Source organism: Mustela putorius, unplaced genomic scaffold (assembly GCF_011764305.1).
Source record: "Mustela putorius furo isolate JIRA1106 unplaced genomic scaffold, ASM1176430v1.1 tig00000196_pilon_pilon_pilon, whole genome shotgun sequence".
Lineage (NCBI taxonomy): Eukaryota > Metazoa > Chordata > Mammalia > Carnivora > Mustelidae > Mustela > Mustela putorius.
In genome coordinates this window covers 10,785,587-10,805,425 of record NW_025421310.1, presented here as the reverse complement: position 1 = coordinate 10,805,425, position 19,839 = coordinate 10,785,587, and the positions used below count along the sequence as shown (strand labels likewise).

Here is a 19,839-nt window from a genome sequence, read left to right as displayed (position 1 = left end):
CACACCAATGGACACCTAAGAGCCGACGAGAAGGATTGAGCCCGGATTGGACAATTAGAAGACGAACCGCCTTCTAGCGGGGCCCCTCTGCGCACGCGCGAGACACTTGGGCCAATGAGAAGACGGAAAGCTGCCCGTACAGCCCCTACGGCGTCACTTCCTCCGCCCCTGTTTCAAGGGATAAGAAACCCTGCGCCGAACCTTCCTCCTTTCCCAGGCGGCTGCCGAAGATGGCGGAGGGGCAGGTGCGGGCTCCGCGCGGGCCGGGGAGGCGTGGGGCGGGGTGGGTTCCAGGCCGGAGCAAGGTTGGGCCCTCTTTTCCCTCGTAGGTGCGTTCTGAAACCTAAACTCGATAATTGAGCGAAAAGTGAGGCTTTGGGCCTAAAAGAAGTCTGTAGCAGTGGAATAGGAAAATATCGCGACGTTTTCTTTGACCCGGGGCTGGCTAAAACGCGGCATCATTTCTTCCTCGGGCGACTGTGGGGGTTCCCAAGACGAGGAGAGTTACTTTAAAATTAGGCCTCGTTTGCCTTTTTCTCAGCCAAGCCTTGGTTGAATCGGGCCCGTGTGTCCACAGCAGCGAGGAAGCGCGCGGGAAGCGCCTGGGCCGCCTTGAGGTGATAAAGTAGACCGAGGATCGGCCAAAATGGAGGCCGCTCCCGCCCTGCCCCAGGCCCGCGGAGTGTTGGTCCGTGCCCTGCAGCTCTGGTCGCTGTGGTGGGAGATCTTACCCGGTGGTTTCCGAGTTCCTGCCTACAGGACGACCAGGAACGCGTTGCTAGTCTTCCCTTGTTCGTTGGGGCTGACGGATGCTTTAAAGGCGAGAGAGCTGATAAAAGGCTGCACTGCCCGTAATTACTTGGGGGCCCTCGAGGTGGGTAATTACCCCAAGCTGCTTCTGCAAGCAGCAGAAGCTTGGCTCCGAGTTCCTGGACTCCTCGTCTGATTTCTTCCATGCAGGGGAAGGGATGGCTGGGGAAAAGGGTATCCGTGGGAATTGGGTGTAATGAGGCCCAGCGGTAGAGGAAGGAAGAGGCACGACAGTGGAGTCGGGAAGGTGGTAGAGTTCTCGGAACACGTGTTCTGTGCCCTCACTGAGTACCTGGTACAGTTGGCTTTGTTTGGTGTCATTCGGTTGTCTTAGCAGAATGTTCCTGAGGCAGATACTGTTATCCTCATCTTCCAGGTGAGGAGGCTGGAGATTTTTAGCCAAAGTCACATTGTCAGGAATTCTGGCTTTAGATTCTGTACCCTTCTGCCTTCCAACAATCACAAGTGTTTAACAAGCGCTGGGTAAGAGTGGGGACATGACTCGTGAAGAAGCTGAGGATTTGGTTTTGAGCAGTTCGTCAGGGATCCAGAGCTGAATACAGCGTAAGGTAGAGGAGATGCTCTGAGCTATTCTGCAGGGCCTCGCCTATGCTGAACCTGTTCCTTTACTGATCTTTCTGTGCTGGAAACTAATACTCTTGAGAGAATTAGCCTGTTGGGATTCCACAAATTGGATCAGGGATTACACATTCTAGCTGGATCGAAGGACAGAGTGTTGCCAACCTTTGTTCAAATTCCAGCGCATCCTCTCACCCTTGAATATAATTGGGGCTTAAGAATTCCGGCCCTTCAGGCAGCTGAGATGTGCGGAAAGGCCCTTGTTTTATTCCGTTCACTAAAATTGTGAGTCAGCCATTTACTTTCTTGGCCACATCTGTACAGTGGACCTTGAGTCCTAGTTTCCAGGGCTGTTCATGGGTAAGAGGTACATTGAGGGATATGGTGAAAGAAACAAGTAAAAAGCCATGCTTGGTTTGGGTTGGGGGGGAGTAAAACCTGAGGTTGCATCTAAGCAGTTTACTTTATTTCCACCAGGTCCTGGTGCTCGATGGCCGAGGCCATCTCCTGGGCCGCCTGGCGGCCATCGTGGCTAAACAGGTGCTTCTAGGTAAGTCTGCTCTGTCCTCAGCTCCCCTGGTCATGAGTCCCAACCAGCGGTCAGTGATGAGCAACAATCACCATCTTTCGTTTGAGTCTCACGACTGTGAGATCAATCCCATGCACCGCTCTGAGACCTGGCAGCTACCCCCTCTCCTGGGATCTAGGGCTCTGAGATGGAAAATTATTTTCTTTTTTTTTTTTTTTAAAGATTTTATTTATTTGACAGAGATCACAAGTAGGCAGAGAGGCAGGCAGAGAGAGAGAGAGGGGAGGAAGCAGGCTCCCTGCTGAGCAGAGAGCCCGATGCGGGACTCGATCCCAAGACCCTGAGATCATGACCTGAGCCGAAGGCAGCGGCTTAACCCACTGAGCCACCCAGGCGCCCGGAAAATTATTTTCCATCACGCTGTTAATTTAAGCACAAATCGAGCTCTGCTGGGGTCTTGGGTTTCTTGTGCATGTGGTCAGCTCCACACGGGCAGAACCCTGTTTGTGGTTCACAGCAGTAGTTGGGCAGATGGATGGTGGCCAGTTTGTAGGTAGAGCCCTTGGGTGGCTTCCGAGTCTGTCCTTATTTGCCTCACTTTCCTTTTCCTCTAGGCCGGAAGGTTGTAGTTGTGCGCTGTGAGGGCATCAACATTTCTGGCAATTTCTACAGAAACAAGTGTAAGTTAGGTCCTGGGAGAAGGGCTGGAGAGGGTGGACCTGGGAGATTTTTGGCCTTCATTGGCTCCAAAAGTGAGCCCACTAGTGGTGGGAAGTGCTCATTTGCGTTCCCTAACAGGCCCTTGGGAGTATGGATGTGTGTGTTGAAGAAGTTAGCATGTGGCTGGGGGCTGAGGCCTCGCACGCTCTCTCTCCCCAGTGAAGTACCTGGCCTTTCTCCGCAAGCGCATGAACACCAACCCATCCCGCGGCCCCTACCACTTCCGAGCACCCAGCCGCATCTTCTGGCGGACCGTGCGAGGTGAGCTGGGCCTGAGGACTGCAAGGGGCGGTGGGATGGGTGGCCAGTGATGAGGACTTCTCCCACCTGTGTTCGAGTTCCCAGACCATGAGATGACTCCACATGCACTACCATCTGAGGCCACCCCTCTACCTGTTTGGGGGGTGAGGTGGGGTCCTTGTGAGCCCCGCAGAGCGAGCCTGCTGTGCCTCCCACCAACAGGCATGCTGCCGCACAAGACCAAGCGAGGCCAGGCTGCCCTGGACCGCCTCAAGGTGTTCGATGGGATCCCGCCGCCCTACGACAAGGTGAGCTCGACGGCCGGCTGCGCAGCATTCGTGTGTCTGGCGTCCGTGATGTTGCAGTTGTACCTACATTGTTTGACCCTCATGAGAACAGCCCTGGCTGAGACGCTGCTCCAGCCAGCCTTCTGCCTTGCCTGTCCCTTACTCCAGGGCTCTTAAGCCCCTCTCCTTCTCCAACAGAAAAAGCGGATGGTGGTTCCTGCTGCCCTCAAGGTGGTACGCCTGAAGCCTACACGGAAGGTGAGTTCCAGGTTTCACCACGTTGTCTTGCTAGGGGGCAGCCTTGAGGCCCGAGACTGGCAGATGATGGCTCTTTCTCACGATGGTCTGCGGATGCCACTGTGGGCGGTGCCGATAATGCCTATGGCTCAGCTGATGCCAGCAGGGGCACTGTCTCTGCGGGTGGGTGTGTCTCTGCTGGGGAAAGTTGGGTCCTATAGGACAGCTTTTCTGCTCCCTCTCCCATAGCCGCCCTGGCCCCCCTTGCTCAGGACTTCTTTCTTCTCCCTCCCCCATAGTTTGCTTACCTGGGGCGCTTGGCTCATGAGGTTGGCTGGAAGTACCAGGCAGTAACAGCCACCCTGGAGGAGAAGAGAAAGGAGAAGGCCAAGATGCATTATCGGAAGAAGAAGCAGCTCATGGTAAGGATGGGCCAGAACCTGAGGGCACCACACTCCTGGGCAGGGCCTTGAGGGTGAACTCTTTGGACACAGTGTCTTTGGTCCAAGGGGCCTCCGCTTGAGGCCCAGCTTGGGGCAGAGAGCACAAGTGGGTTCCCGGGCAGCAGCAATTGACCGCCATCTGTCCTTTTCACCCCACAGAGGCTACGGAAACAGGCCGAAAAGAATGTGGAGAAGAAAATTGACAAATACACAGAGGTTCTCAAGACCCATGGACTCCTGGTCTGAGCCCAATAAAATTGACTGTTTGTTCCTCATGCTTGGCCTGGCCTGCCCTTCCTCCATCGCCGCCCTAGGATATGGGGAACTCCCCAGGGCTGCTGTCCTCAAGCCACAGGCAGCCTGGGGCTTAGAGTGCTGGGAACACAGAAAGGGTTTTAGTCATTTCTGTTAAGAAAAGCTTTCTTAAAAGGTGGAGGAAAAAAAAACCTCTTTAAGAGCTTTGAGGCATAATTGCCTGTGACCTACTCCTTCCTGACAGTTCAATGAAATTGATAGTCAACTATTTCAGTGTTTGCTTAGAGAGATTGGAAAATGATTGGAGGGGAGCCCTGCATTGTGAATGTGGGTGTGTTTGAACTTGCCGCAGGCTTGGGTGCTAATACTCTGCAGCTGTTAGGGTGTGAGGGCGCTGGGGCCAAGCCTAGGGTTGTACAGCGGTGGTTCCAGACGCGTAGCCTGGGAAGTACAGCCAAGGGCTCACAGGCACTGCCCTTGTGCTTTCCCTGTATTTTGTGATCCAAAACTAATAAATTATTTTTAAAGAAATTTGGCGTCTTTGCTGTGTGTGTCTGCTGTGGAGGCAGGCCTTTGGCAACAAGCAAAGGGAACCCTGCTCGGGTCACTTTCTGCAGTGGTTGGATTATGACCTGTCTGTGGAGTTTTTATCTACCACATAAGGAATTTCCTTCAGAATCCTGTATAGGTTTGTTTCTCAAAACCGTCATGGCCTGAGGTTGCCCAGTGGACCTTTAACTCTCACTAATTCAGCTGCAAAGTATGGAATTGTCATCTCAAAACCAGTCCCATCCTTGAAGGGTAGGTGGGCTGTTCTGGTCTTGTGCCACATCCAGTGGTCTGGGCATTGTGTGAAGAAACAGGGAGGTGTGAGTAGCATTAGGCAGTGGGGATGGGAATGGGAAATCTACTGCTTCAGAAGAGGAAAGCTAGACTTTAGAGACCTGGTGGCGGGGGAGACAGAATCAAGCAGGCTCCATGCCCAGCACAGAACCCAAGGCAGGGCTCAGTCCACCCTGGGATGACCTAAGCTGAAACGGAGTCCAAAGCTTCCCTGCCTCAGGTGACCCTGAAACTAGACTTCCATCTGGAAGAGTAAAGGGAGCATTGAGTAGGTACCAAGCTCTCTGCCATCACCTGTTTCATACTGCCCTTGTAGATTAGAGATTAGTAGGCAAGAATAAATCTCTTTTTGGACTTTATTTGACAGCAACAGAGAGAACAGAAGCAGGGGTGAGCTGGAGGGGAAGAAACAGTCTCCCTGCCAAGCAGGGAACCAGAGGTGGGGCTCCATCCCAGGGCAGACACTTACTCCCCACCCCCACCCCAGGCACCTCCCACTTGGAAGTTTATAATTTAGAATTTCAATATTCAAATGCCTAACAACACAGAGAAACTAGATGAATGTAATACACATTTTACTATAACAGGGATTTTTTTTTTTTAAGATTTTATTTATTTGACAGATCACAAGTAGGCAAAGAGGCAGGCAGAGAGAGGGGAGAAAGCATGCTCCCTGCTCAGCAGGGAGCCCAATGTAGGGCTCCATCCCAGAACCCTGGGATCATGACCTGAGCTGAAGGCAGAGGCTTTAACCCACTGAGCCACCCAGGTGCCCCAGGGCATTTTTCTTAAATGATTTTATTTATTTGACAGATTACAAGTAGGCAGAGAGGCAGGCAGAGAGAGGAGGAAGCATGCTCCCTGCTGAGCAGAGCCCAATGCGGGGCTTGATCCCAGGACTCTGAGATCAGGACCTGGGCTGAAGGCAGAGGCTTACCCCACTGAGCCACCCAGGCTCCCCAGGGCATTTTACTTTTAATTTAGGGGGCAGATGACAACTCACATATCTGTCACGATTAGTCTTCCCAAAATGCCCAAGATGCCACAGCGACTTGTTTTCTCAGAATCATTTAACAAATGGGTGCTGTGTTTACCCGTCCTGGGGCTCCCCCTCACCACAGGAGCTGCCTCCAGAAGTGGCCAAAATCAAGTATTAAGTTTAGCAAAACTGCTTGTTAAAGCAGCACTAATATAGTCCCCTGAAAACATGATCCCTTGAAAAGATAAATTTCACTGTATAAACTTAAAAACTTTCCACTTCAAAAACAAGCCACGGTGGGGCGCCTGGGTGGCTCAGTGGGTTAAGCCACTGCCTTCGGCTCAGGTCATGATCTCAGGGTCCTGGGATCGAGTCCCGCATCAGGCTCTCTGCTCAGCAGGGAACCTGCTTCCTCCTCTCTCTCTCTGCCTGCCTCTCGGCCTACTTGTGATCTCTGTCTATCAAATAAATAAATAAAATCTTTAAAAAAAAAAAAAAAAACAAGCCACGGACTGGAAGGAAATATTTGCCAACCCCACCCCTTTTGAAGAACTTGTTTCCTGGATATATTAAAAAACAAAACAGCGGTGCCTGGGTGGCTCAGTGGGTTAAAACCTCTGCCTTCAGCTCAGGTCATGATCCCAGTGTCCTGGGATCAAGCCCCTTATCGGGCTCTCTGCTCAGCAGGGAGCCTGCTTCCTCATTTCTCTCTACCTGCCTCTCTGCCTGCTTGTGATCTCTGTCAAATAAATAAATAAAATCTTAAGAAACAAAAACAAAAAATGGGAACCTAGGTGGCTCAGTGGGTTAAGCCTCTGCCTTCAGGTCATGGTCTCAGGGTCCTGGGATCAAGCCCGACATGGGGCTCTCTGCTCAGCAGGGAGCCTGCTTCCACCTCTCTCTGCCTGCCTCTCTGCGTACTTGTGATTTCTCTGTCGAATAAATAAATAAAATCTTAAACACACACACACATACACAGAAAAACGGGCACCTGGGTGGTTCAGTAGCTAAACATCTGCCTTTGGCTCAGGTCATGATACTGGAATCCCAGGATGGAGCACCTCATCAGGCTCCATGCTCAGTGGGGAGTCTGCTTCTCCCTCTGCTCCTGCCCCCATTTGTGTTCTCCCTCTCTTTCAAATTCAAAACAAAACAAAAACCTCCAAACTCCATAATAAGGGAAACCAACTACAAATTGGGGAAGAATTTGAAGAAATATTTCATCAAGGATACACAAATGGCCCATAAGCATGTTAGAAGGTGCTCAACATTGTTCATCATCAGCCAGTCATCCCCCCTTCGGGGGCAGACACTGAGGCTCAGAACCTCCCGGTCAGTCGCAGGAACATTTTCGAAGCTCTGTCTCGCGCCCCGCCCACAGCACGTGGGCGGGCCTAGCCCATCTCCAACTCCTCCCTAGGAGCTCTAGCACACCTTCCCATCCTGGTCCATAGCAGGGCCCAAGGGAGGGTCTTAACCTTGCTAAGCATTGGGCGCACATGGCAACGTGAGCTTCCCCAGGTCAACCATCATTTGCATTTCGGTCGTGAAACCCTGGTTCAGTACGTCTGAAATCCCGCAGAGGCCAGAAACACTGTCAAGTGGTCATCCCTGGAACTGGCTGGAGTTCATTATTGGGCGTCAAGGCCATCTGACCCTGTGGGGCAGAAAGTCGATGTGGTAGGTTGTAACCAGCCTCAAAATGATAACAAACCTGAATAGAAACAGAAAGGAGAAAAATCAGTATATTGCAGGAAGGAAAGGAGAAAGTTGAGTTAGAAAGCAAGAGGAAGGAGGCAACTGGCTTGTTCAGCTGGGAAAGCATACAGCTCCTGATCTCAGGGTCATGAGTTCAAGCCCCATGTTGGGTGTAAAGATTACTTAAATAAGTAAACTTAATAAAAAGAAGAGAGAGAAACAGGTGTTTGGTCACGATGCAACCATATTTCCTACTGTGGGTTGTGGTCATTAAAAGCTGTGGGCCCAAATATCTCCAAACTGCCCCCATATCCCCCTTCACTGTGAAGCAATATATATTTTTTTGCTTTCCCTTATCATCAAAATCTCACCAGCTATTCTGAGCCATTTGCAACATACCGTGCATTTTAAAAACCAGAGAGGAAATCACACCTAATCTCACCACCTGGAGATGCAAACCACGGAGGCAAAGTCATGCATTTCCTTCCAGGCTTTTTTCTAAGTCACTTTTGTTAGCTTAGCACACGCTGCAAATAACAGCTATAGGCCCTGCCTTTTTTTTTTTTTTTTAAACTAAATATCATAAATCCTTATCAAGTCGTTCAAAAACTCCAGAAATTACTTATGTCTTCAAAAAATAAAGCTACTGGGTGCCTGGGTGGCTCAGTGGGTTAAGGCCCGCTACCTTCTGTTCAGGTCATGAGCCCAGCGTCCTGCTCAGCAGGGAGCCTGCTTTCTTCTCTTTCTTTGCCTGCCTCTCTGCCTACTTGTGATCTCTGCCTGTCAAATAAATAAAGAAAATATTAATTTAAAAAAAAATAAATAAAGCTACAACAAGGTCGGGGGTGGGGGAGACATAGAAGGTTTTAAAACAGAAAAATGAAAAGTCGGGGCGCCCGGATGGCTCAGTGGGTTAAAGTGTCTGCCTTTGGCTCAGGTCATGATCCCAGGGTCCTGGGATGGAGCCCCACATTGGGCTCTCTGCTCCGCAGGGAGCCTGCTTCCTCTCTCTCTGCCTGCCTCTTTGCCTACCTGTGATCTCTGTCTGTCAAAAAAAAAAAAAAAAAAAACTAACTAAAAAAAAAGAAAAATGAAAAGTCCTTCCCTCTGAATGGTACCCCCAAAGGGACTGAAGCAATTACAGTTAAAAATGTTTCATTCAGGGTTAAGCTTCTGCCTTCGGCTTAGATCATGATCTCAGGGTCCTGGAATCGAGCCTCGAGTCAGGCTCTCTCTGCTTAGCAGAAAGCCTGCTTCTCCCCCTCTTTCTGCCTGCCTCTCTGCCTACTTGTGATCTCTTTGTCAAATAAATACAAATAAATAAATAAAATCTTTTTTTAAAATGTTTCATTCAGGGGAGGCTGGCAGACTCAGTCACCAGAGCAAGAGAGACTCTTGATCTTGGGGTTGTGGGTTCGAGCCCCACAGTAGGTGTAGAGAATGCTGACACAATAATACAATGTTTCAGAATTCACAAGCTTAAAAAAAAAGAATTCACAAAGCTATTAAGTGTGAAAGAAATTTAAGCAATTCAACTTTCGAATTATTTTTGTAAGTTAGTAGCATTTACATCTTCGAAGTTAGTACAACTTAAAAGACACCATATACAGGGGTGCCTGGGTGGCTCAGTGGGTTAAAGTTTCTGCCTTGGGCTCAGGTCCTGGTCCCAGGGTCCTGGGATCAAGCCCCTCGGATCAAGCCCCGCATCGGGCTCTCTGCTCAGCAGGGAGCCTGCTTCCTCCTCTCTCTCTGCCTGCCTCTCTGCCTGCTTGTGATCTCGCTCTGTCAAATAAGTAAATAAAATCTTTAAAAAATAAATAAATAAAAATAAAAGACACCATATACATATGAACAGTCTACTCTATAGCTACATTGTCCAAGAGAACTTTCTGTGTTGATAAAAATGTTCTGAGTCAGGGTGCCGGGTGACTCAATCAGTTAAATGTCTGCCTTCAGCTCAGGTCATGATCCTGGGGTTCTGGGACGGAGCCCCGTGTTGGGCTCCCTGCTCAGCAGTGAGCCTGCTTCTCCCTCTCCCTGTGCTCCTCCCCCTGCTCAGGTTTCTCTCTCTCTCTCTCTCTCTTTCTCTCTCAAATAAATAAAATCTTAAAAAAAAATACTCTGAATGTTTTCTAATATGGAAGCCACATCTGGCTTCTGGGCATTTGATCTTTGAATAAGGTGACTGAAGAACTGAGTTTTAAATTGTATTCAATTTAATTGAATTTTAATTTAATTTAATTCAATTTTAAATTGTATTCAATTTAAATTTAATTTAAAATCAATTTAAATTTAATGTATCTCTTAAAGAATGAAAAGCCAGTGGTTGGAGGTGCCAGGGCTCAAAGCCAGGGTTTCATAGTGCAAAGCATGGGCTCTCTCACTGAGCTACACCCTGTCACTCAATTTAAATAACCACATATAGGGTCCCATGGGTGGCTCAGTGGGTGAAGCCTCTGCCTTAAGCTCAGGTCATGATCTCAGGGTCCTGGAATCGAGCCCCACATTGGGCTCTCTCCTCCACAGGGAGCCTGCTTCCCACTCTCTCACTCTGCCTACTTGTGTTCTCTCTCTCTGTCAAATAAAATATTTTTAAAAATCACATATAACTACTGGCTAAGTTACTGAACAACACAGTGTTTGAAATCTATAAAGTCCACATTTATATCACATAAGGAGATTTAAAAGAAAAGGCAGTCATCCCACAGACTATCAATAAATATTAAAAATAGATGGGTCATAGTATGCCTTCTGTTCTGCAATTTACTTTGTCCATGTACAAATTCAACCCAAGGTAAAACAGCCTGAAGACCCATTGGAAGCTAACAGGATGACAGTGGTTGTGTCTGGAGAGGGAAACTAGGCATCAGTGTCTGGGGAGAAGAGTGGGAGAAAGATTCATTCATTCATTTTTGTACTTTTTGAATTTTGCACCGTGGGCATGAAATACCTATTCAGAACCAACTGCACATTTAAAACAATGAAATACGGCTTGGCAATCTTTTCATTTCCCCATCAATCGAGCTCCCTCCCCTTTATTAACTGCCTGCAGAGTATCCCGTGGTGGAGACATGCCTTGATTTATAGAGCTGCCTATAAGGGTGGGCGTTTTGGCATATCCCAATCCAAACTTCATTCATTTGACGATTTAGTCAACAAGTATGAATCGAGCACTGAACCACATGACAGCTGCCAGAAAGCCCTGGAGAGCAAAGCAGGTAAAAATTCCTGCCTTCCTTCTAGTGGAGAAAGGGAAACGGGATAAATGTAAAATCCAGCCTGAGAGCAGAGCTATGGACACCGGACACTCTTTTAAAAGATTTTATGTATTTATTTGGGGAGAGCATGGGGGGGGGTGTCGGTGAACCAAGTGGAAGAGTGGAAGGCAGACGATCAACTGACTGAGCCACCAATCGCCCCAGATATCTCACCCTCTTCATAGTGGGTCACCAGTGTGGAATCTGGGGGGAGGGGCGGGTTAGTTTCCTCGGGAACCTGCCTGAGAGGTGAGGTGCTGAACAAAGAGTTCAGTTGAAGGGGCGCCTGGGTGGTTCAGTCAGTTGAGCTGCTACCTTCAGCTCAGGTCATGATCCTGGGGTCCTGGGATCGAGTCCCGCATGGGCTCCCTGCTCAGTGGGGAGCCTGCATTTCCCTCTCCCTCTGCCTGCCACTCTGTCTACCTGTGCTTTGTCTCTATCCATTTGTCAAATAAATAAATAAATCTTAAAAAAACAAGATTTTATTTATTTATTTGACAGGCAGAGATCACAAGCAGGCAGAGAGGCAGGCAGAGAGAGGAAGAGAAGCAGGCCTCCTGTTGAGCAGAGAGCTCGATGCGGGGCTCGATGTGGGGCTCGATCCCAGGACCCTGGGACCATGACCCGAGCTGAAGGTAGCAGCTCAACTGACTGAGCCACTCAGGCGCCCCTAAATAAATAAAATCTTAAAAAATAAAAAAAAAATAAAATAAATAAAAAGAATTCAGTTGAAGAAACAGCAAGTTGAAAAGTCCCAAGGCCCAGATGGATCTACAAGTTTTAGAAGCAGCAAGGAGAGGAGGAGCGTTCTGCAGTTAAGAAAAAAAATGGAAGCGCCTCATCACTAAATGTGGCCTGTGCACCAGTGCCTCATGCTACAGGATAAGTACACAAATTGAGACGAGCCTTCAGACCCTGGGAGATCAATTTTTTGTCAGCCGAATCGAAAAGAATAAAAAATATTAAAACCTGTGCTTCGTTAAGACTTTGCTTTCTAACAAGTGACAAAATAACAAATTTGTATCCAGTTATAGACCTGCACCGCCCAATGCTATAGATGTTAGTTAGCTCCATGTAGCTGTGTAAATTTAAGTTAAATAATATGAAACTAAGTTAAAAATTCAGGTCCTTGGGGCGCCTGGGTGGCTTAGTGTGTTAAAGCCTCTGCTTTCGGCTCAGGTCATGATCCCAGGGTCCTGGGACCGAGCCCCACATCAGGATCTCTGCTCCGCGGAGAGTCTGCTTCCTCCTCTCTCTCCATGCCTACCTCTCTTGCCTACTTATAATCTCTCTCTGTCAAATAAATAAATGAAATCTTAAAAAAAAAAAAATTCAGGTCCTCAGTCTCATATACATTTGAAATGAAAGCAGCTACCGTGTTGGATAGTCCGGATAATAGAACATTTTCATCACTGCGGAATGTTCAAATGGACAGTGCTGTTACAGACAGAAAATCAGCACGGGGGTGTTTGTTTTGTTTTTCACTAAACCACCACGGTCTGGGGATGAAACAGGGTATAAAAGCACAACTTCATTACTCGGGGGAAAAAAAATCATGGTCCACCCCCGCCCCTCACAAAAATGGCAGCGCCGGCGGCTCATGCTCTTAAGACCGCCGACCGCCCCGCAAAAAGATGGCCGCCACCGCATCCCGTTTGAATTCTGCAGGCGCACAGCCACGAGGTCTCCATACTCCACGTGATCTTAGCCCCGTCGAAACATGCCCGCCTCCCTATAACTCTCGCGATAACGTTAGGGGGCTAGAAGCTGGCCTCGCCTTGCCAACGTGAACTAGCAGGACCAGAGCATTCCTGGCGTGAATTTGGCGAGACCGCTTCCGCCGCTTTCCGACCCCCAGCCTTTCATCCTGTGGGGCGTCCGTGCTGGCTTTGGGACGCCCGTCAATCACAGTCGCGCCCGAAGCCCCGCCCCAAACCGTGTTCCCGCCCCCTTTCATCACTTCCTCCTTTGCCCCTGTGCAGTCGATAAGGAAACCCGGACGCCTTTCCGGCTTTCCTTTTTTGAGGCGGCCGGGAAGATGGCGGACATTCAGGTGCGGGCTCGGGGCTGGCATGGATGCTGCGGGGCCCACCCTCGGCCTCAGGGGCGCGTCCCGGAGAGAAAGACCCCGCGCCCCAGTTTGAGGATTGATACCAGGCGACCTCGATTTCCCAGGCTTTACCTCGGGGGCTCGTGTCTTTGAATTAATCTAGATAAGCGCCTCCTAAGTCCCGGGGGCTCCCCGCGTGGGGTTTAGTGGCGGCTCAGGCCTTTTTGGAGTTATCTTCTTAAAACTCAGGGTTTACTGGGTGGTTTTTCCGGAGGCCTTGGGCCGTCGGGTTAATCCTGTGAGAACTGAGCCCTAAGGGCTAATCCAGGAAGCCCGTGGTTTTGGTATTTATTTCTGAAATCGCATGTGTTATATATACGGAGAGAATCCTGGGTGGGTGTCCTTGTGGCTTGGAGAGTAGTTGCTGAAAGATGTTCACGTTGTTGGAGAAATGATTTTGTGCGCCTGGGTTTTAAGGAATGAGTGCTGCAGGTGACGGGAGGTGTTTTAGAGCATAAATGCTGAAGTAAACGCTGGTTCAGAGTTGAATCTCAACTCAAGAGACTCGGGGTGAGTGTTTTCAGTGGTAGTGATCGAGGCTTGGGAGTCTGTCGTTTGGGGAGTAAATGCTAGGAAGGATGGGTTCTGGGGTTTCTGGGAGGGCTTCCAGGCCGAGTTGCAGTCTCCAGGCTCACCAGCTGCCTCCTCGTCCATCTAGACTGAGCGTGCCTACCAAAAGCAGCCAACCATCTTTCAAAATAAGAAGAGGGTCCTGCTTGGAGAAACTGGCAAGGAGAAGCTTCCCCGATACTACAAAAATATCGGTCTGGGCTTCAAGACGCCCAAGGAGGTATGGGGGCTATCCTCAGAAGGAAGGAGACCCCGGGTTCCTGCACGTGTGTGTGCAAACCAGTTACCTTGGCCACAGCTGGGTGGCTGGTCCCTGGGCTGGTGGGAAATGTAGTTCCCGACCCGGGGCCACACCCCCTGGTTATTTCAGGAAGTCCTTGTTTAAGGCTCGTTTCTTTCCCTTATTCAGGCCATTGAGGGCACCTACATTGACAAAAAGTGCCCCTTTACTGGTAATGTCTCCATCCGAGGGAGGATTCTGTCTGGTGAGTGAGGGCACCTAGGTGCTTGGGTTTAGATTTCTGGATCTGAGGGATGATGGGCCCGGGGTTGCTCAGATTCCTGGGTGAGGAGGGGATGGGCGGACTCCTGGTTCCACGGGGGCACTGGCAGATGTCTTTTCAAGATGGTCTTCAGACACCCACCATGGGCATGTTGAGAAGGTCATTTGGCACAGCCGATGTCAGCAATAGGGCTTGGGATCCTACCTAGGTAGCTCCCAGTTCCCAGCACACTCTGGGCTGCCCAAAGCCCCCGTTCCTCGTGGGGCCGACCTACAGTTTGTCCCCTCCCCCCAGGTGTGGTGACCAAGATGAAGATGCAGAGGACCATTGTCATCCGCCGAGACTACCTCCACTACATCCGGAAGTACAACCGCTTTGAGAAGCGCCACAAGAACATGTCCGTCCACCTTTCGCCCTGCTTCAGGTGAACACAGTGGGCCCTCAGGTTCCCAGGCAGAGAGGCGGGCGCGGTGTGCCCCCGAGGCTGAGTGACAGGACCTGGCCGCTGTGTGGGTACTAAATTGTTGGCGATGGTGTGAGAACACTGGTGCAGCCAAGCACATGTCCTCAGGAGCCTCCAGTCTGGGTATAGTGGAGGGGATCGATGGAGGTCTTCTGCCCCGAGACACCTCTGAAAGGTTTGGAGTGCCCTCTGTCCAGTTTGGGTTTGGTACCTTGGACACAGTTTGTGTTCAATAAATAATGACCGGGGACAGGTGAAACTGGAACTTGGGTAGGGTGGGGGGTGGGGAGCAAAGCAGAGAGGCCCAGCCTCCAGTGGCCTGCATGGGACAGGCCAGCCTCTGACACAGCCCCTGCCCACCTCCACAGAGATGTTCAGATCGGCGACATCGTCACAGTGGGCGAGTGCCGGCCCTTGAGCAAGACAGTGCGTTTCAACGTGCTCAAAGTCACAAAGGCTGCTGGCACCAAGAAGCAGTTCCAGAAATTCTGAGACTAGACACCTGTCCACACCCTTGAAGAAAATAAAGTTATTTTCCCAGTCGGGAACCTGGCCTAGGGTATCTGCTCCTTTGCCAGAGGGGTTGTTCATGGGAGTGGAATGGGGTTGATGGCAAAAAATGGGGTTCTCTCATTCTCTGGACCCCAGTATAAAGGAGGGACTGGGAGCCACATCCTTCCTGTCCTCACATCTCTGGGTGAAGATAGGAACCTGTATTGAGACACTGCTCCCCTTTTTGCGTCTCCTTTTGGTCCATGCTACCTCTTGTTGTCAGTAAGCCCTTCTACCTGGCGGTGGGGTGTGCCCCCCACCCCCCAGTCTCTTGGGAGGAAGTGAGTGAGGGTGGAGGGCCCTCTGGACCTGGCTAAGGTTGGGGAAGTGGGGGAGGGGGAGGCAGGGGGCTGGTGGATGGGCTTGCGGAGTCCTGTGCTACCTGGTTCTGAGCTGCAGGGGTCTTGACTTCAGCCTGGGCTACTCTGTCTCCCCCCTGACAGTAGAGGAGTGGAGCATGGAGGCCAGGCAGCTCCCCCCTCCAGCCCCAGGCCACGCTGCCCCTTCCTGAGTGAGCACCATGCCCCTTTGCAGATGAGCAAACTCATCTGTCGCAACAGGTTCTCCCCTGGGTGAGCAGCTCAGCTCCAGGTCTCACTCAGGTTCTAGAAACTTACTTTGCCTGAAAGTCCAAGGAAACTGGCTTTGAAGGTCCCTACCCTAGCGAGGCAAGCTGGAGCCAGCCTGGGACCCACCTTAGCAGCACCCGCTTGCAGGCTGCTAGACGTGGGTTAGGAAAGGCCCTGGAAGGGAGACTGACCAGGTCGGGGTGGCCTTGTGGGAGGAGAGAAATGGGGACAGGGTCAGGGAAATAGCCTTCTGACATGGCCAGATGGTGATGTGGAGTGTCAGGAAAATGTGGGAAAGGGAGAGAGTTTGATCCTAACAGTGAAAGGCAGTCTTGTAGGGAAAAAGGATCAGTTAGAGACCCAGAAAGGGACTCAGCTGGGTTCTGAGCAAGGTCGGAGACCACAGGTAGTGACAGACTCAGATTTCAGAACAAGACCAGACAGATCTTGAGCAAGAAATCAAGTTCAAGATGATAGACCTGGGGGGCAACAAGGTGGCAGGATTGAGGAGGGGGGAGTGGCTTTTAGAAGCTGTAGAAAGACCCTCACCGTCATTGAAGCTGGCAGCCAGGGGAGAAGGAGGCACCTGATGGCTTCAGCCCTCGGGGCCTGGTGCTGCTGGGATCCCCAGGTCCCTGCCCCCCATACCTGTACCAGGGACTGAGGCACAGCACTGGTACAAGGGTTGGGAGACAGGGCCGAGAGGAGAGAGGAGCTGCTACCTCCAGGGACACTGCTTCTGGACCGGCTCTGCGGCTCCTTTTTTACCCAGACCCAGTGAGGGCGGGGGTTCCTGCCAGAGGAAGTGGGGCCGCATCAAAGGGGGCAGGAAGGGGCAGGGACAGGTCAGAAGGGGGCACCGCCCCGGAGTTTCAGCCTGTAAGCCTGCCCCACCCCACCCGTGCTGGAGGGCAGAGACCCCGAGGGAGGGGCCTGGGACCCAGAAGGGCTCTGAGGTGGCCCTAGGAGCCCCCCCACCACAGGTGTTTCCGTTTGGGGTGGGGCTGCGCTGTTGACAGCAGCCCAGCTACCTTGTTCCCTCCCAGTGGTCTTGGGGTGTCTCCTTGGCACCCCACTGTGTTAGGGTACATAGTCGCAGGTGGGGTGCCTGACTGGTGTGTGCTGGGTCTGGTGGGTCATGTGGCAAAGACCAAGGAGAGACGCCCTGGGGCCACGCCACTTGTGCCTGGAGGGAGGTGACCACCGTGTCTACCCTTTTTTAGAGTCAGGAGACAGCCAGAGACCACTCCTAGGTCCAGACTGTCACAGCCTCAGCGCTTGCCCTCCGCCCTCCGCACTGCTTAGCAGGCAGCGCCCAGCAGACTTGCTCCCTCCCTCTGAGTTTTCGCACTGGCTGTGCCCACTGCCTGGCAGCTCTCCGTTCAGGTGTCCACCTGGCTCCCTCCTTCTTTGCCTCGGCTGTAGTGCTCCCCAGCCTCTTGCCATCCAGCTAAACCCCCAAGCTGCCCAACCGCCCTTCCTGGCTTGATTGCCCTGCAGAGACAGATGAAGCCCCATTTCTTGTGTATTTGTATGTTTATTGCACAAACCCCTGTGATGGAGCGTGTTTGTTTACCCGCTAACCGCTGGAAGGTGAGCTCCGCATCCCCAGCACGTGGACAAGTTGGAAGCACCCGTACGTGTTCAGGGGAGTAAACAGTTAAATCCTGCATCCCACAAGGCAGGCCTGTCCTTGGAGCTCAGCGGAAGCGGGGACCATGAAGAGATACCTCCAAGTGACAGCATGGTGACCACAGGCTCTGTGCTGATTTCCAGCTCTGCTGCTCATTAGCAGGTGACGATGGCCCCCTCCCCTGGCAATCATTGTTGCAGCCTCTGTGGTATTCTACTGTAGCAGGACTTGTGGGAGCAGGCACCTGAAATCATTTGGTCTGGTCTGGTCCCGAGGTCTGTGAGTGGAGTCTGGGGAACTTGAAGTAGCTTTTGTATGTGTCTGAGCCATCCTGCTGCCCCATTTGGGGGCATTTTACCCAACATCCCAGAGTCTATCATGGCAAATCCCTGGGAGTCTAACATTCTGGTAGATCCCAGCTCTGTTATACATTATCACAGAGGGCTCCAGCAGAGATTCTGCTAGAATGTTCTAGCAGGACATCAAAGCTATTCTAGAAGAGGTTTAGGTGCTTATCAAACCAGCCCAAGGTCCTTCGTGGTTGCCATCATTCATTCTACCAATATTTACTGTGCTGGCCCCTGCAGATGCAAGAGGGAGCCAAGACATCTGGGACATGGCGTCTCAGATCCCTGGGACCCTAACAGCAGCTGGGAGTCGGGGGTAGGGAGGGGTGCACATTAAAGGAAACATGTTACTGTTATGCCCTACATTTGCCCCATGCCCAGTCCTTGACTCCCTGAAGCCTCTCTCCTGAGGTTGGCAGAATCGTTATCCCCACTTGATAGATAAAAAACAGGGCTCGGAAAAACCAACGTGGAAGAAGAATTTGGTTTTGAACTCAGGCGAGATTACCTCTCAGGATCAGTAGGGGGCACTACTGGTGCAGGTGCAGAGGGCGCGATTCTAGTGCACAGTCCCCAGGGCCAAGGCGGCTTCAGACCTCATTCAGAAGGGACCCACCCTGGGTTCAATGGTTCAGTGCTCTGCTAGAACCGTCTTGAAGTTGGAACGAGGGGCCCCACATTTTCGTTTGCCCCAAGCCCTGGTCCTGCCATGGGCTTCATCTTCTTTATAGTGGGCCCCTGGAGAACAGCAGGAGCCCAGGGGCTCTGGAGGGCACAGTTAGGATCGTTAGAGACGGACTCTGGGAAGATGAGAAGGGATACCCAGGAGTTGCTATAAACAAACAGGACCCCAGAACACCTAGAAGGGAGTCCCAGTGTGTCCTAAGTGACCCTGAAGGCTTTCTCTGTTGTAGCAGGAAGGAGGGATGTTATGGGGAATGTTCTGGCTGACTGAGAGCCCTCACTGCCCAACCCTGGCAGAGGAGGTCAAGGACAAAGAAGGGCATCCTTCCTGACTGTAGTAGGCTGACATTCCCCCAAATACCCAAATATGAATGCCGTAATCCCCTGAAACCTGGGAATCTGTTACTTCATATGATAAGCCGGACTTTGCAGATGCAATTAAATTCAGGGTTTTGAGATGGGGAGGTGATCTGGGATTATCCAGGGGACCAATGTAATCCCTAGAATACCTGTAAGAGGAAGATGGGGGCCGAGTGGCTGGCTGGTTAGTTCAGCTGGGTAGAATATGACACAATACCACCGTTGTGGGCTTGCTCCCCACACAGGCTGAGAAACATAGTCGTTCTTAACGCTTAATAAAAATTAACTTAAAAAAATAAGAGGGAGGTGGGAAGATCAGAGTCAGAGAGAGATTTGAGGCTGGATGGCCGCACGCACACAGAGGTCAGAAGGGAGAGAAGCAGCTGTGTTGCTGGCTTTGAAGCTGGAGGAAGGGGCCATGACACTGCACGCAGCTTCCAGAAGCCAGAAAAGTCAGGAGAACGGATTCTCCCCTCGAGCCTTAAGAAAGAACCAGAGCTGTGGACCATTTTAGATGTCTGACTTCCAGAAGTGTAAGATCAAAAATCTGTGTGGTTTCGAGCTGCTGAGTTCATGGTTGAATTACAGCAGCAGGGGGAAATGAATGATCCAGGGCCGTGGGCGGCGGCCACCGAAGCAGGACCCTGGGACACGTGGGGAAAACCCTGCGGGAATTTCCCCAGAGTCCGGAGGACACAGACTAGCTGGACCTTGGAGTGTTTAAGCAGGACTTCATGGTAGAGCTAGGAGACACTCTTATTTTTTCTTTTTTAAGATTTTTATCTATTCATTAGAGAGAGAGAGAGACAGAAAGAGCACAGGCAGGGGGAGAGGGAGAGGGAGAAGCATACTCCCCGCTGAGCTGGGAGCCCAGTGTGGGTCTTGATCTCAAGACCCTGAGATCATGACCTGAGCTAAAGGCAGATGCTTAACCAAATGAGCCACCCAGCAACCCCTGGCCCCCGCCACCATCAAAGACTTTTCGGTAGGACCCAGTGAATATTAGAGCAGTGTTCTGACAGGTGTGGCAGTGACAGTTGATGGGACATTGTACCAGGACTGAAGACACCCAGAGGAGACAGATACCCGGAGAGGGGTAAAGAAGGAGCTGAAGGAAAGGCAGGCAAAACGTGAGTGTTATGGAAGCCCCAGGGACAATGTCCTAGCGTCC

General features: G+C 51.2%; 2 protein-coding genes and 5 non-coding genes across 7 annotated transcripts; all 7 read left to right on the top strand.

Moving 5' to 3' along the window:
- The first annotated feature begins 124 nt into the window (after window positions 1-124).
- RPL13A (ribosomal protein L13a) lies at window positions 125-4,120 on the top strand. Its single transcript, XM_004767313.3, has 8 exons — window positions 125-245; window positions 1,867-1,939; window positions 2,533-2,598; window positions 2,798-2,899; window positions 3,101-3,186; window positions 3,364-3,423; window positions 3,702-3,824; window positions 4,005-4,120. Exons 1-8 carry the CDS (start codon window positions 231-233, stop codon window positions 4,089-4,091), a joined length of 612 nt encoding a protein of 203 aa, XP_004767370.1. The 5' UTR covers window positions 125-230; the 3' UTR covers window positions 4,092-4,120.
- LOC123391297 lies at window positions 1,986-2,069 on the top strand. Its single transcript, XR_006605920.1, has one exon. It is a non-coding gene; the product is annotated as a small nucleolar RNA Z195/SNORD33/SNORD32 family (small nucleolar RNA).
- On the top strand, window positions 2,939-3,023 carry LOC123391296. Its single transcript, XR_006605919.1, has one exon. It is a non-coding gene; the product is annotated as a small nucleolar RNA Z195/SNORD33/SNORD32 family (small nucleolar RNA).
- Window positions 3,224-3,294, top strand: LOC123391298. Its single transcript, XR_006605921.1, has one exon. It is a non-coding gene; the product is annotated as a small nucleolar RNA SNORD34 (small nucleolar RNA).
- On the top strand, window positions 3,482-3,568 carry LOC123391299. The gene has a single exon (XR_006605922.1). It is a non-coding gene; the product is annotated as a small nucleolar RNA SNORD35 (small nucleolar RNA).
- Window positions 4,121-12,774: 8,654 nt separating the features above from the next.
- RPS11 (ribosomal protein S11) lies at window positions 12,775-15,077 on the top strand. Its single transcript, XM_004767307.3, has 5 exons — window positions 12,775-12,930; window positions 13,646-13,777; window positions 13,967-14,042; window positions 14,355-14,484; window positions 14,892-15,077. Exons 1-5 carry the CDS (start codon window positions 12,916-12,918, stop codon window positions 15,013-15,015), a joined length of 477 nt encoding a protein of 158 aa, XP_004767364.1. The 5' UTR covers window positions 12,775-12,915; the 3' UTR covers window positions 15,016-15,077.
- Window positions 14,165-14,246, top strand: LOC123391300. The gene has a single exon (XR_006605923.1). It is a non-coding gene; the product is annotated as a small nucleolar RNA SNORD35 (small nucleolar RNA).
- Window positions 15,078-19,839: the final 4,762 nt, after the last annotated feature.